Source organism: Pelobates fuscus, chromosome 1 (genome assembly GCF_036172605.1).
Source record: "Pelobates fuscus isolate aPelFus1 chromosome 1, aPelFus1.pri, whole genome shotgun sequence".
Taxonomy (NCBI): domain Eukaryota; kingdom Metazoa; phylum Chordata; class Amphibia; order Anura; family Pelobatidae; genus Pelobates; species Pelobates fuscus.
Genome location: NC_086317.1, coordinates 34658592 through 34673872, shown reverse-complemented (window position 1 = coordinate 34673872; position 15281 = coordinate 34658592). Strand labels below are relative to the sequence as shown.

Genomic DNA, 15281 nt, shown 5'->3' with positions numbered 1-15281 from the left:
GAAAAAGTGACACTTTACTACTAGTTAATTAATCATATTGCACATGGTTACTAAATCGAACAACTGCACTAAATTAACAAATTAGAACTATTTCAGCGAGCTGACAAACATCATTTTCAACATTTTTAAGCAATGTGTTCTTATTTACACTTTTTACTTCAAGTTGTATTTACCGTAAACATTTCTCAGAAAAAAATATTAATTGTATAAACTTTATATTCTCACACACACTTCTCATTCTAAAAATAAAAGCAGTTATGTATAAAAAGATTCATGCTCACATTCATTTTTGAGTTGGATTTCTGTGCATGCGCTATTTTTTATGTATAAAATTGATATTTCACTCTTAATAGAATGGCTTCTCTTTTAACATCTTTGCTGTAATCCACCAGAATAATTAAAGAAACACTACATTGTTAAGAATACAAAACATGTTGAGAAAGCACCAGGGGGTGCGAAACGCGTCCAGGGCTTTAACACTCTACTTTTGATTTCCGTTAGCTGCATGGGTCTGGCAGCTATTTGTTATTCCTTCATTTAATTCTCTCTATTTTTTGCTTAAGTTTGTTTCCTTTGCGTGGAAACTCATGTTAGTTTAACATAGCTTATTAGTGTGAAATGCTATACCTGTACAATCTTCAGCAATTATGAGGGCTGACATGACAGTTTGATGCCATGTATTCACGGTCTGCATATTGTTATACTAATAAATGTGCACATTGTTCACGTTTTCCATTTTTCTCTGTGGAACATTGAAGATTACCCATGTATGTGCGAAGGATTGTGCATTTACTGGGATTTATCGTTTAATATTGGGAAAAGTCCAGCACCAGGGTCTAAATCTCACTACATGACTTCAATAATTTTTATTGTAATTTGAACACCCCTTTTGGCGCTTCTGGACCCTACTTTTTTTGGAGTTGCAGCAACTTTTGAGTATGGGACAGTATATCACATTCACAAATCTCTTTCATATATTTTATTCACCTTTACATTCTATGTGTGAGATATTTTGAAAACATGTCTAAACATCTCATTTCATGGATGCACTGAATGCCTGGAAAAACCCTGATGAATAACAAAGGGTGAAGATAAAATATTTAAGAAATACTCAAAGACTGAGTTGGAATTTCACTGAAATTATACCACAGTCAAAAGATATTATAAGACAAAATAGGGACTACTTTTTCTTAAGATAAATTCTCAAGTTGACAAAAGGCTGATGTACCGTCATCAACTCACTAGTGACGGCCGTGGCAATAAGGCATTAATGCCGCTCATCGTGAGATGATATTGATGGAGGATCCAGTGATCTTGTCGGATCTCTATACATGCCACTGCTGGCCTCCTTTAACGCGATTAGAGATGGCCAATGTATACCGAAAGAAGCACTGACGGCACATATTACCACCATACCGAAGGAGTGCAAGGATGGAGAGCATTGTGGTATCTAAAGGCCCATCTCGTTCATAAACTGTGACATAAAACTCTTGGCCAAGATTCTGGCGATGCCCTCCATAGATATCAGGGTAGTAATCTTTTCTATGTGCAAAAGTAGAGCACTGATGTGGACCTCTGCCAAATAAAGCGCCAGAAGCTACAAACTCCAAGAGAACAGCACCTGTGGGGTACAGAATTAGGCAAGTACAACTCACCTCTGCTGCACCCTTTGCCCACAGCACATTAAGTCGCGATGTTACCATCAGGGGTCTTTGCAAAATGTGGAAAAACAGCAGAAGGTGACAGAATCACTGTATTATAAAGTATTTTATTAGGAAAGTTGTGTCACCCTGAAGTACAGGCTTTGTGGTTAAGATGAAGGCTCATCTTGGTGGAAATGTCTCCCAACAGTTCTAACTTTTCTGGTCTTTAGCACATGTCACAATTTAACAGGTGTTGGGCAAAGAGTGGTTTACCTTACAAAAACAGAATTGTGAATAAGTGTCTTTTCACGTGTGATGGCTGTTCACTTGTGGAGTTCCACTCATTGTGTCTAATGAGAGGAAGTGAGACTGAACTACATGTCCCCTTGTCATGATTCTATGGTTTCTCTCTGGTGCAGTACCTCACAGTGCCACTACCTCGCTGCTGTGCTGTTGTAGGCTGCTACACCCAACCTGAAGAGATCTGGCTCCGTTCCCAGCTGGCCCTTCCTTGTAATTATCTCCTCCCTATTTAGTTAAGACTTGCCCTTTCTTGTTTGCCAGTTCATTAATATTATTTTAGGTCTCGTCTCTGTATCTCGTAACACCCTCTGTGTTCCAGAGCTTACTTCTATTCTGTGTTACCCTCCGTGTTCCAGAGCTTACTTCTATTCTGTGTTACCCTCCGTGTTCCAGAGCTTACTGCTATTCTGTGTTACCCTCCGTGTTCCAGAGTTTCCTGCTATTCTGTGTTCAACAGCTCCTTTTACCCTCGGTGTTCTAGAGCTTGTTGCTATTCTGTGTTACCCTCTGTGTTCCAGAGCTTACTGCTATTCTGTGTTACCTTCTGTGTTCCAGAGCAGGCTGCTTTCCTGTGTTACCCTCTGTGTTCCAGATCTTGCTCCACATCTTACCCAGCCCCCACACCAATATACCCACTGATGATTCCACTAATTAACAGAGTCCCCGACCACTGGAACAAGCTCCCTACCCACAATTTTCCACCGCTCTGCCGTCTTTATGCTAACTTCTGAAGTCACATCTCTTCACTGAAGCCTTTCTCGCCTATTCCTAACCCAATCCCTCACAGCTCAACATATCTAACCAGATCACCATCCCATTATTTCCTAATTTCCAGCAGTGCGGCCACCACCCAGGATTCTTCCTGTCCCCCAGCTGCAACTTTAAATTGATTCCATGCATATAACCCTACTAGGTAAATTATCTTCTATTAAACACCACCTTCCTTTCTCTGCAGGTCCACTTACCAAGGGCCCCTCTGATGTCTTGCTTATCAACATAACTCTGTCTCTAATTTATACTTTACTTACTCTATTCAATGCAATGCTTCTAGATTATATTTTCATCATACTCACGGTGTACAGTATACAGACTGTTAAGCAGTACTCCTTACATTGGACAATCATGGATAAACGTCTTACTTAACAATTGTATATTTTCCCCATAAACCTTTGTCTCAATGTACAAGGTTCTAAATTTGTTGCAGTGTGTCTATTTATTGATCCCATTTAACTATTAAAAAAAAAATAAAAAAAAAATTGTAAACTACTCTGGTAAACCCAAATGATGTTTTCCGTAAGGATGTAAAATGTCCATATGACCATATTGTGCAGAGATACATTGTTACAGATCTAAATGGATCATTGACCCATGGGTCTACAGCTTTCAGCTTTAACCCTGAATCCAACCTCATTGTAGTTTTCCGTTTCAACTGTATTATAACTTATGTGAAGACAGATAAACAAATACATAGTAATAATAGTGCAGCACATTGAATTCTTTAGTAAAATGAAATATGATATTAGACAAAGACGGCTAGCTTTAACATGCTAATGCAAAGAGATTTTATTATCTGAAATATTACATATAAAACTGAAACATGAATTCAAACTTCCAGTTTAACAGCAGGCTTTAAAAATGGGGCCAAGCGACTGGCATTTTGTGATAACACAGAACGAAATAACAGACTTTCCTTGACAGCAAGTGTCCGATCCGAGTTTGTCACTTAGAAAACATTGCAATCGCCGAGGCTGGAAGAAAATAGTTGTTGCCAACACATTTCCTGATCTAGAATGTACTTTTCAATGGGGCTATAAATGCTGCTCTTTAATTCGGTTTGTGTGCATCCTTGCAGTGAGGACTATTCTACACTAGGGGGCACTAGTATAAGTGGACACTTGATGCAAATAAAGAGGACCGAGCACACTTGAGTATGAAATAAAAAAGGTGCATTAAGAAATGTGATCAGTCAGATTAGAGTCATTATCCGTCAATTGATGGGAATTTAAAGGGAACTTAAACTTTTAAGTCGAAATTGCGCAAAGAAACGTTTATTATTTGGGCCAAAAATGCCAAGTTCTCTTTGAACAACCAACTATTCAGACTTTAACCTTAAATGACCATTAAAATCACCCACACCACCACTACATCTCAATAAAGTGATCCGTGTGCAGTGAACCTTTCATGTAACCCAGCAATGTAAGTGTTTCCATGGCAGGGTTAACACACCTAACTCAGTTCTCAATCAAATGCTGCTCCCAGAGCAGCATTTAATTGGCGCAGTTGGGCTGCTTGCTGCGCATGCACCACTTCCCAATGCAGACACATTCGATTGGCTGAGATCATCAGGACTAATGATTTCAGCCATGGAGGCGGAGCGTGTATAGAGTACAGTGATGATGGGTAAAAAGGGAGGATCCAGGGAGGATCCAGTAATCTAAACAGCCAGCAGGCCACTATAGCGTTAGGAATACATGTTTGCATTCCTTTAAATGTGTTTTTAAAACTGGGTAGAAAACAGAGCCCAATCAACCATTCCATAATTTTCCAGTCAACTGCCGTACAGTGCAGGGAACGGTCTGGAATATCAGCTCTGCTTTATGCTTTTTAGGTCCAACTCAAAGATAAGCTAAGGAAGAGTTGGGATAAGGTTTAATCAGAAATTGCGAGCAGAAATCTGTGAAGGTCATGCTATCATGCATTTGTTTCTTACACTTCAGCTATAATATTCCATATTCCACCTATAATTACGCCAAGTACGTGGTATTAAATTAGAACATCTACGAATTGTGGCATCAAGCAGTCTGAACATGCAGCAAAGTCAGCTACGATGTGATTCCTAGGTCTCTGCAATAGGGGACGCATGCATTAATGAATATATATATTTATATTATTTATTTATTTTTTAGAACCTGCTGTTTCAACTCAGTAATACCATGATACCTTAACAACCTGAAAGGCACTGTGTGTACGGAAGGGTGCATGTTATGTTTGCAAAAAAACAAAACAAAAAAAACACAGATGTTGGTCTTATCCATTCACGTAAATGGCTGGACATTTATTTGAATGCAGAAGAATGTTCACCTATTCCCAAATGTACATCTCTTCCTAATCTATTCTTCACTCCACTATAACAGCTTTGTATCTAATCCACATTAGCTACGGTTTCTTATGGCTACGTGTTCAGAGAGGTGAGCAGTGTAAAATATAATGTACAAACATATTGTGACCAAACTGCACATTAACATTTCGAAATAAAAATCGCAATATAAAGTAATACAACACTACAGTGTATGTTTGTTGAGGACCCACCCAAGGTTTTGACCATCCACAGCTTGACGAGTGCCAGAGGTTACTTATCACTAATCACAGCTAAAATTACAGAATGGAAGTGGCCGTTACAGTTATACTCCATAAAGGAACGTTTTAGAAAAATCACAGCGACATGGTATGCATAGAAGCTAGCCTAAAGTAATATAGGTCCACTTACCAAATATGGAGGCATATTAATGTATGCATTTAAAGATAATAGGTTTTAAACAACCCTTGGCCTTTAACAAGAAGAAGCACTTGGCAAATACTTGTCGGCTGCAGTAAAGGGTGCACAAAAAAATATAATTTAAACTTACGCAGGCTAAATACCAAAATGTCGTTACAACAATCAATGATTTTGCCTGTGACAGATGGACATTTTCAATCCATGTATCATTTTGTCCAGATTGATGATTTGCAGAAGCTAAACAAACACTTGTAGTATTATTTATGCTTTTTTAAACATTTGTAGCATAACTAGAAAAAGAAATAACCAAAAAAAAAAAAAAAACAGGGAAAAGTTACTAACTTACTTCACATACAAATAGCAAAAACAAATGTAATGTTTTCCCCAGCATTTAGTTGGATTATACAATAAAAAGACTCCGAAAGACTCCAACTGCTAAGGTGTTGAGATGCCTGTCCCATGTTAGACATATATCTGCAACTATGTACAAAGGTGTGTTTATATAACATAGACACGCATGTCTTCACACAATGAATAACAAACAAAGAGCCCTCTACATTCCACTGTATCAAAACGGTTGTTTCATAAAAAGTCAATGAGAAATAACAAAGGCTTTCCAAGTATTCTCGATCCAACTTCCCATCTTGGTTGTCATCAACATCATCTCAATGGGAGTTTTGAACAAAGGCCAGTAGAACAGCGATCGGCATAAAAAAGTTAACAGGAAACGTCCTGATTTGGTTCTGCCGACTCACGTTTCAATTCAGCCACTGCCGGTCTAAACGGTGACTGCCTCTTGGGCAGTAAAAGATTTCATGAAATATGGTACGTCTAACCACAACATGCATCTCGGACTCTGCTTCAGCTCAGATGGATAGGCATGTACTCGGGTCTTCTGGTCTGGATGATTTTTGGTTTACATGTGCCGTCTTCATCTTCCACTACTTCCAGCTCATTTTCAGGATCACTCTCGCAGACGTGGACTACGACGCTTGGCGTGGTGTCCGTGGCAGCATGCAATTCATACTGCTCTCCTAGAAACAAAAAGAAAAGGTAACATTAATAATATGGTTGTAAGCAGCATGCATAGACCAAGTGATTGTGCACTCCCTACTTTTTTGGATAAATAAATAGTTGTATTGAAAGACCTCATCTGATTCTAAATACACAGAATATAAACCTATATTTAACTGTCCAGAGAGTTCTAATACAGAGAGCTGTTTTTTTTTTCCCAGTTTAATTAAAACAAAGACAAAATAAAACACAAACATAAACACATGTCAAAACGCTTCTAAAAATAAGCAAAACTTTGGAAGAGGGGCAGAGCAATCCATTATACAGTCAGCGTTAGTACTGGGGAATTGCAAAGTGCTACAGACCGCTTGCTGATGGAACGAAACTTATTTTCCGATAAGAACCCTAGATGTTCCCATTAATTCTATTATTAGCCAAATGTTGTTAAATTCTGAAAAAGCAGATGTTATGAAGACGTAATACTCTGGCATGTGATTTCGATGTTGGTCTGGCAGTGTTTACACTTTGTAAGCAGCCTGTATTGTAGCAAACATGCTGTAAATTGTCACATTAATTTTACTGCTCAAAAAAGTAATCCTCATTGTACAGCTTTGAAAGCTTAGCATCTGTTCAACGGAATTTGGTTTCATTTGCATGAGATGAGCCAGCATGCCAGCTACCCTGGTACCCTAATGGGAACACACGTTTCACCGCGGAGACATTCATGGATGGGATTAAAGAGCCACCTGGCTACATTAAGCTAAATTACTAAAAAGGTGTTTTGTTTGCTAGCCGGAGATTGAGAAACACAGGAGGAAATTATGCAATAGATATAAAGGGGGCATCATATAGCTACATGTATTATAAATAAAATAAAATGAAACATTGGGGAGTGAATAAAGGAGCACTGAGCCTGCTAAAATACTTCAGGGGTTAAAAAAGCATCCCCAAATTTCACAACTTATAAAAGTGCAGATTTCAAGACTAATCGTCGGTTTTGTAAAATTGTTAAGTTGCGCCCTCCCAGCTGTCAGTTATTGGCAGAGAGTGTCAGCTGACTGCTTTAGGTCTATCAGAGCTGTGACGGTATGAATGGGTATGACTACAAGGATGGGGCCGGACTGTGGGTGGCCAGGAATTATTTTTTAGTGTTAAACTGCTCAAATATGGTTTAACACTAATTTGAGGGACAGTGACAGGGGATGTCAGGCACAATAACCAATTTTAAAAAAGTGAAATGGTTATAGTGACTACAGTGTCCCTTTAATGGAGGGATCCAGTCCCCAGGCATCAGTCAATCCAAGTACGGTGGACACAAGGCAATGTTGCACACTGAAGGCAATGCCAGAAAAGGCCAAACTCTGCAGCATATTTACCAAAGGTGAATATTGGACACCCACAATGATTCTTTTTTTGTGCCATTTAATAGACTTTCTGAGTCACTTCACCTAGGTATGCAAAGATGATGACAGTGCTATTCTACAGGTTTCCACGAACACAGTGTCTTTTTTTTTTTTAGTGCTTTGATCCATTTAACCCCTTCAGGACGGAGTCAATAGTACACGTTCTGATCAAAACAAAACGTAAACAAAAACTGGAATTTGCGCTATATGTCTGTTCACCCGTAGTTCCCCTCTTTCATATTATATGCACCCACACTTATTATATATCATTTTGTTCAGGAGAAACAGGGCTTTCATTTTATATCAAATATTTATATATGAAACATAATTTATTATGAATAAAATTTAAAAAACTGTGAGAATTTTTATTTTATTTTTTAATTTGTAGTTCCGCCTCACATTTTAGCTGTACATGTCATAATACTGTTAGGTTTTACTGCAACAAAAAGCACATATTTGTAATCAGCGATGTCTCACGAGTACAACAGTACCCCCTATTAACAGGTTTTATGGTGTTTTGGAAAGTTACAGGGTCAAATATAGAACGTTCCATTTTCAAATTGAAATTTGCCAGATTAGTAATGTTACCTTTGAGACAGTGTGGTAGCCCAGGAATGAGAATTACCCCCATAATGGCATACCATTTGAAAAAGTAGACAACCCAAGGTATTGCAAGTGGGGTATGTTTAGTCTTTTTTTAGTAGCCACTTAGTCACAAACACTGGCCAAAGTTAGCGTTCATATTTGTTTTTGTGTGAAAAAAGCAAAAAACTAATATTTGGCCAGTGTTTGTGACTAAGTGGCTACTAAAAATGACTGGGCATACCCCATTTGCAATACCTTGGGTTGTCTACTTTTGCAAATGGTATGCCATCATGGGGGTAATTCTTATTCCTGGGCTACCATACGATCTCAAAGGCAACATAACTAATCTGGCAAATTTCAATGTCAAAAAAATGAAATGCAAGCCTTATATGTGACTCTCTAACTTTCCAAAACACCATAAAACCTGTACATGGGGGGTACTGTTATTCTCGGGAGACTTCACTAAACACAAATATTAGTGTTTTAAAACAGTAAAACATATTACAACAATAATATAGTCCATAAAAGTGCCATTTGTTTGAAAACAATGCAAAAAACTTCACTTTTACTTAAAATATCATTGTTTTAATAAAATTTACCAGTTTTAAACACTAATATTTAAGTTCAGCGAAGTCTCCCGAGTAAAACAGTACCCCCTATGTACAGGTTTTATGGTGTCCTGGAGAGTTACAGGGTCAAATATAGTGCTTGCGAATTAAATTCGCTGCACTTTCTCCCTGTGTTGTCAGGCATGTCAATCAAATTTTAATTAATCAAATGACATAATTATGTTAAAAAATGACTTAAATATATACGTAGAATTTTAATATATATGCATTTATAGGTATTTAAATTCTACGTGCATACTAATGTAATCTTTTATGTAATTATATGTATTTATCTCTATATATATATTTGCGGTTATTTGCATTTTATATATATAGATAGATATATATAGAATGTCATTCTAAGTGTATTATGTTACCAATATATATATATTAATAGCAAAATACAGTTAGAATGAAATTACATATGCATATATAATTTATTTTAAATTTTGTTTCAATATTTTATTTATTTATTTTATTATTTTATTTATTTATTATTGTAATTAGACGTATTTATATATAATATATGTGTATATATCTATTATATATATAATATATATACATATTATATATATGTAACGTCATTCTAAGTGTATTTTAATATTAATATATATACTTATATTAGTATTAAAATACACTTTGTATGACGTTACATATATATAATATGTATATATATTATATATATAATATATATACATATTATATATATATATATATATATAAATACTTTTAATTTAATTTTACACATGTTTAATAATTTTTTTTTACTCTTCCTACCAGCAGGGGGACTGTCTAATATTTTAGACAGTCCCCCTGCTGGCAGATCCATAGCCAGCTATAGGGGGCCATGTGATCGCTCTTTGAGAGCGATCACATGGCCCCCGGGGGCCTCATTTGCCGGAGGGGGGCTGCCTGGGCTGTCAGGCAGCCCCCCAGAAGAGGATCGCGGCGGAGGTAAGTAGCTGCGATCTTCTGGGGGCTTAAGCCGTTACGGCGTTCTATGCCGCCGCAACGGCTTTAAAGCCCATTAAAGCCGCGACGGCATAGAACGCCGTAACGGCGTTAAGGGGTTAAAGATAAATATGGCCCAGCACCGGTCTGTATTAATTTGATCAGACCAAATTCCTTTCTGCTCATTCCTCCTTTATAATGAACTATAATATAAGCTTGTTTTATCAACACTTGCTTTAACCCCTTACGGACCAAACTTCTGGAATAAAAGGGAATCATGACATGTCACACACTTAAGGGGTTAAAATGTTCTGGCTTTCTGGTTCCTCTTTCTGTACGATATATTACTTAAATGAATTGTATCGTATTTCAACAACGATAAATGGTTAATCTTTTTTTCAGAATAGTAATGCGTTTTACTCCAATCTGAGTCACATTTTGGAGATTGAAAACGCCGTATTTCTAACAAATTTGGGCTATTTATTCCACCTTGCAGCAAAAAACTGATTTTTTTTTGTACTTTCGTCAACAAAAGCTCTTTATTGAACCGCAGGAGATTTGTTGACCGGGAGTAAGCAATAGCCTGAAAAGAAACCTTCCGAAATTCCCACATTAGTGAGAGGAATAAATTGTGGTGTTTTTTTTTTTTCCCCCCGTTAAAAGAATGTAGGAAAAAATGTGTTGCAAAAAAATATGTTCTGGTCTGGAGACAACGGAAACTTGGACTGATGTACTTGTATAATCACAGGAGCTATTTCTGGAAACTTTAGCTAAAATGTTCCACTTTCCACATACAGAACGACTCCCTACCACGCAGTCCGTTATTTAGCTGAATATCTGATGTTTCTACACAGGAGAAGAAGGGTTCCAACAGCCGAGCTCTGAATAACACTGCCGGGAAACCAAATATAGCAAGAAATCTACATATTTTCAGCATTCTAAATCATTCTCAGTCAGTAAGGGGGAGGTATGGGGGAATAGAGATCTTTTTGTCTATTTAAGGAACCTCGTTTTACATATTTTCACAGAACTATATATGTCCGGGTATCCACACAGGCAAATAGTTAGTCACCAAATCCGTACTGCCATTTGGTAATGGTGGCTAACCACCGCATATAATCAAGTGACTGTTGTCCAAAACAGATATTCTGGGCTTCAAAACTGCAAAACTACAAGGACAATTAGAATTTACAAAGTTTGCAAAGTTCTAGGAGAAGCCACTAACGTGGTTTGTTAGAACTGTAGTCACGCAGATGCACAACTTCAGGTACAAATTTATTCTTCTTACTATGGGCACCACGCAAAGATCGAACAAGTGACCGTACCTCTTGAAAGTAGTGTAAATATATACATGTGAGATAATTCCGTAATAGTGCACAGTATAATGGCTACATGCCCGATGCCAGGTTTCATAAAATAGATTGTGAGTCACATTCAGCATGGTGCTTACCTGGACCAAGTTTGGAGATGGCATAAAGAAGGTCGTAGTTAATAACTGGGGTTGCATCTTCTGCCTGTTTCCAACCAACTGGTGGAGAGGAAGGAGGAGATATTAAAAATTGTTTCTCTGGTTTAGGTGGGGCCAGATGTGGGTTTCCTATGTGCAGAGTCTACAGAAATAAAAGGAAGAATAACATTTTAGAACACATAAAACATGTATCAAAATAGAATTTATTTATTTTTATCTATGGTAGGAAAAAGAGCACATGGGCCCTCCACACGGGGGCTCCATAACAATGTCAAGAGACACATCTAAATTTAGGTTAGTGCCCACTGGTTTTGGGGTACATTGACGTAGTGGTGATTATTTTGTACTTGAGGAAGATGATTTTAAGTATCCTTGAAAGATATAGATAGATATATATTTATATAAAATATATATTTTACCGACAGTTTATAGAACAAACTTAGGGCCGGTACAAACTTAGCAAGTTGATTGTCCATATCTCTATATATAAAGTAATACCTGAGCAAAATATAGCTTGAGTTCCTTCCCAAGGAATTCAGTTTTATGCAGCTGGATCCGGGCCTGGGCAGCTGATAGTGGGTTGGTGAAGTTGATCCGAACCCTCTTGAAGCTCTTAAAATACTGAAAGGTGACATCTTTGTCGAATGTTCTAAACAGAGATTCAAATTTGCTCTAAAAAAAAGAAAACATAAATAAAATGGAGAATTGTTAGAACTTTTTGGAAATTCTTCCATAATTCTAGGCTAGTACAAGTCATAATATACCCCCTAGAGTGCTTACAAACTTAACATTATCCAAACACTATTCTAAGGCAATGGCTTTTACATTTATGGTCCCCATCACAAATGCATAATGCCCTACCTAAACTGGTTATAGGTCACAATCCCTACAGCGAGTTAATATTTTTGCCACACTCAGGGTTGACCTAAACATTTAATAATATCCCAAATACGTGATGCACCACTCCAAAAGTGCTATTTTACGGTCCTCAAGGTCATACACATCACTTTTTTTTTCCCTAATCAAACAAGGAACAAGACAAAAAAAATTATACTTTTATATTTATATTTTTAAAAATAGTGCTCTTTTATAATTTTCTGAATTGTACTCTGATACAGGTTTCCCCTAAAACCAGCGGGTAATCCACATGAGTCACTTTTCACTCCCTAGAGATCAATGTGAAACGTGATTTCATTTTATTTATTTTTTTTAAACTTCTATATATATATTTTCCGTTCCTTTATGCTACTATTGTAGAATTTTATAGTAAGGAACATTAATCACCGATTAGTAACCCAAAGTCCGATTATTAAAAAGAGGTGATGACAAATTGTATGCAGAGACTGCACAATAATTAATACTTTTTCCAATTCATTGTGGCAGCTGTTATTTTCCTTCCGGGAAAAAAAAAACCCAAAAACTGGTGTCACTTGCTGTGGAAAGAATGCCACCGTAATGAGTAAAAAAAAAAAAAACCTATTCATTTTAAAACTATTCTTCGGAACGGATATTGTAACAACGGAATGTTCTTAGTGTGTGAATGAAGTCTATTCATAAACTCCAAGTTTGTCACCCATCCATCAAACTAAAAGAATGTGATCAAAAATCCACCAGTTATCATGATCAGTAAAGTGCGGAATTCATGTAAACTCTGTAGGAACCTTGCGCTAGGGCTGCTGCAGAGTACGGATCAAGAGTGCTTTGAAGAACTAAACAATTGTGAGTTCAGTCCATTAGGTTGGTCTTTTCAGAAGTTAGATAATTAAAACGAAGATACGCATTGCAATCTTATTTACACACAGGAAGATTATTAAACAATGAATTATGATGAATTTGAAGGCAAATTGCAAAATTAAGTTCATAACATCCGAGCTGGATAAAGTCTACCCATTTCTCCAACCAAGTTCTTTTATCGCATTTGCCAATTTGGCTTCAAATTTCCCTGTTTAGTGAATAAATCAGACGGTTTAGAAATAATTGTATTAAAAAAATAAATACAAAAAAAAAAAAAAAAGAAGAAGAAAGCATCACTAAAACACGACAATTTTGTCAACAGTAATTTTTCGAGAAAAAATTAAAATGTAAAATTAAATGGCTGGATTTATGATTGTGCCCTTACTCTCTGTATATGTATTCTCTAAGTTACCCAGTAGGGGGCATGTGTGCACAATATAAATGTTATGTATGCTTATTACTTCCTCTCCTTTTGGTATTTTGCAAACATGGCGGCTGGCTGTGCACCAAGCAGAGTTGGCACCCTGCTTACCCAGACGGCGGATGCCTTCTCTGTCCAAATACAGTGTCTGGGGGGAGGCTGTAGCCAGGGAGCGAGGGGGCTGTAATCTCTGTGCTCGTTCCCTGTGGTGACGCCAAGAGCCGGGTTATGACGTCACTCCGGCCCCTGCATCACTGAACAGTGCGATGAAGCGGAGCAAGAAGACCATGACAGCAGCCACGCTAGACCCCATGGCAAGGATGGACCCAGGCAAAGAATTATAATTTGTGAGTGTGTGTCTGTCAGTGTGTATCAAATCATTGAGAGCTTGTCAGTGTCCACTGTGTGTGACTGTGTGTAACTCTGTGTGTCATTTCCCTTTGTGTTTATATGCGTTTGACTGTCTTCTGTGTGTGTGTGCGCGCGTCAGTGCCCTCTGTGTTTAAATTTGTGTCAGTGTCCTCTGTGTGTAACTATAATGTGTGTGTTATATTTTCATTTTGTGATTTTAATACTTCAGATTAATAGTTAATATACTCCTCTTAGCATACACATCGTTAAAATTGTTCTTTACTACCTTTAAATCAGGCTTGTTCCCCAATATGGGATTAACTTAAATATCAGTGTCTACACGTTCATATGGAATTTAAAATCAATAGAAATTACTTTCTCGAGGCAGTGGTACGTCTCCGTAAAAGGTTGAGAAGAACTGGTTTACAGTACAGGTATGCATAATAACTGCAGTCATGTCAGAAAAGAGAAATTGCTGCACTGTGGTATATGTTGGTGCTTCATAAATAAATTAATATTCAACACTATACTATAGAAAGGCTCGGTTGGAAATATAGTGTACATGTGAACATACATTACAGATAAAGGTTAGGCAATTAAATACTCTCAAAGCATTTTTGGACTACAATTCCCATCAGGGTGATGAGTGCTTTAGTCTCAAATAGCCAATATGCCAAAAATGTCAAACCAACTATGATCCGGACACAATATATATATATATATATATATACACACATATCTATTTATACCTCACTCTCTGCCTACCTAGCTAAAACATATGTATTATCAGCTGTTTCCTCTGACTATCACTCTTAAAACCATGGTAGCACTAGTTAATAGTAACAACACAATCTATTAGCTAAAAAAAACAAACAAAAGCACAGAATATCTTCATTACGGATCAGTTTAGCTGTCAAAATTCTTTAATTTAGCCACCAGTGCCAATACATTTACCATGTCCTAAAACAGGTTGGAAAATATGAATACTGCTTATAAGATCCAACCCAGCATGGAATGAATTATAACGTTTAAATACCTCTAGAATTACTGTTTCGGTTACATTGACTAAAAACTGCATTTTTAAAAATATCAGGCTGTATATTGGTTAAGCCACAAACTTAAAATGAATACGACACCGGAGTATTCTAAAGACCTCTGTATTAGACCATGATTTGCTACATATTGTGCGAATTAAATACATAGTGCCTTAAACCAGTTATAAATAAAATATAAAAACACTCCTATAATAACATATGACATGTAGCAAATGGGGCCTCAAGCTAATTAGTGAAATAATGACGGTA

General features: G+C 37.0%; 1 protein-coding gene across 2 annotated transcripts in view; it reads right to left on the bottom strand.

Moving 5' to 3' along the window:
• Positions 1–4965: 4965 nt before the first annotated feature.
• The window catches only part of RCAN1 (regulator of calcineurin 1), a 146542-nt gene continuing 136226 nt past the window's right edge, over positions 4966–15281 (bottom strand). For both annotated transcript variants that reach the window (XM_063447495.1, XM_063447502.1), the window contains exons 2-4: positions 11970–12143; positions 11454–11613; positions 4966–6476 (exon numbers count right to left, since the gene is read on the bottom strand). In XM_063447495.1, coding sequence (XP_063303565.1) covers positions 6304–6476; positions 11454–11613; positions 11970–12143 — 507 coding nt within the window. In that variant the 3' untranslated portion in view covers positions 4966–6303. The remainder of the gene's footprint in view (positions 6477–11453; positions 11614–11969; positions 12144–15281) is intronic.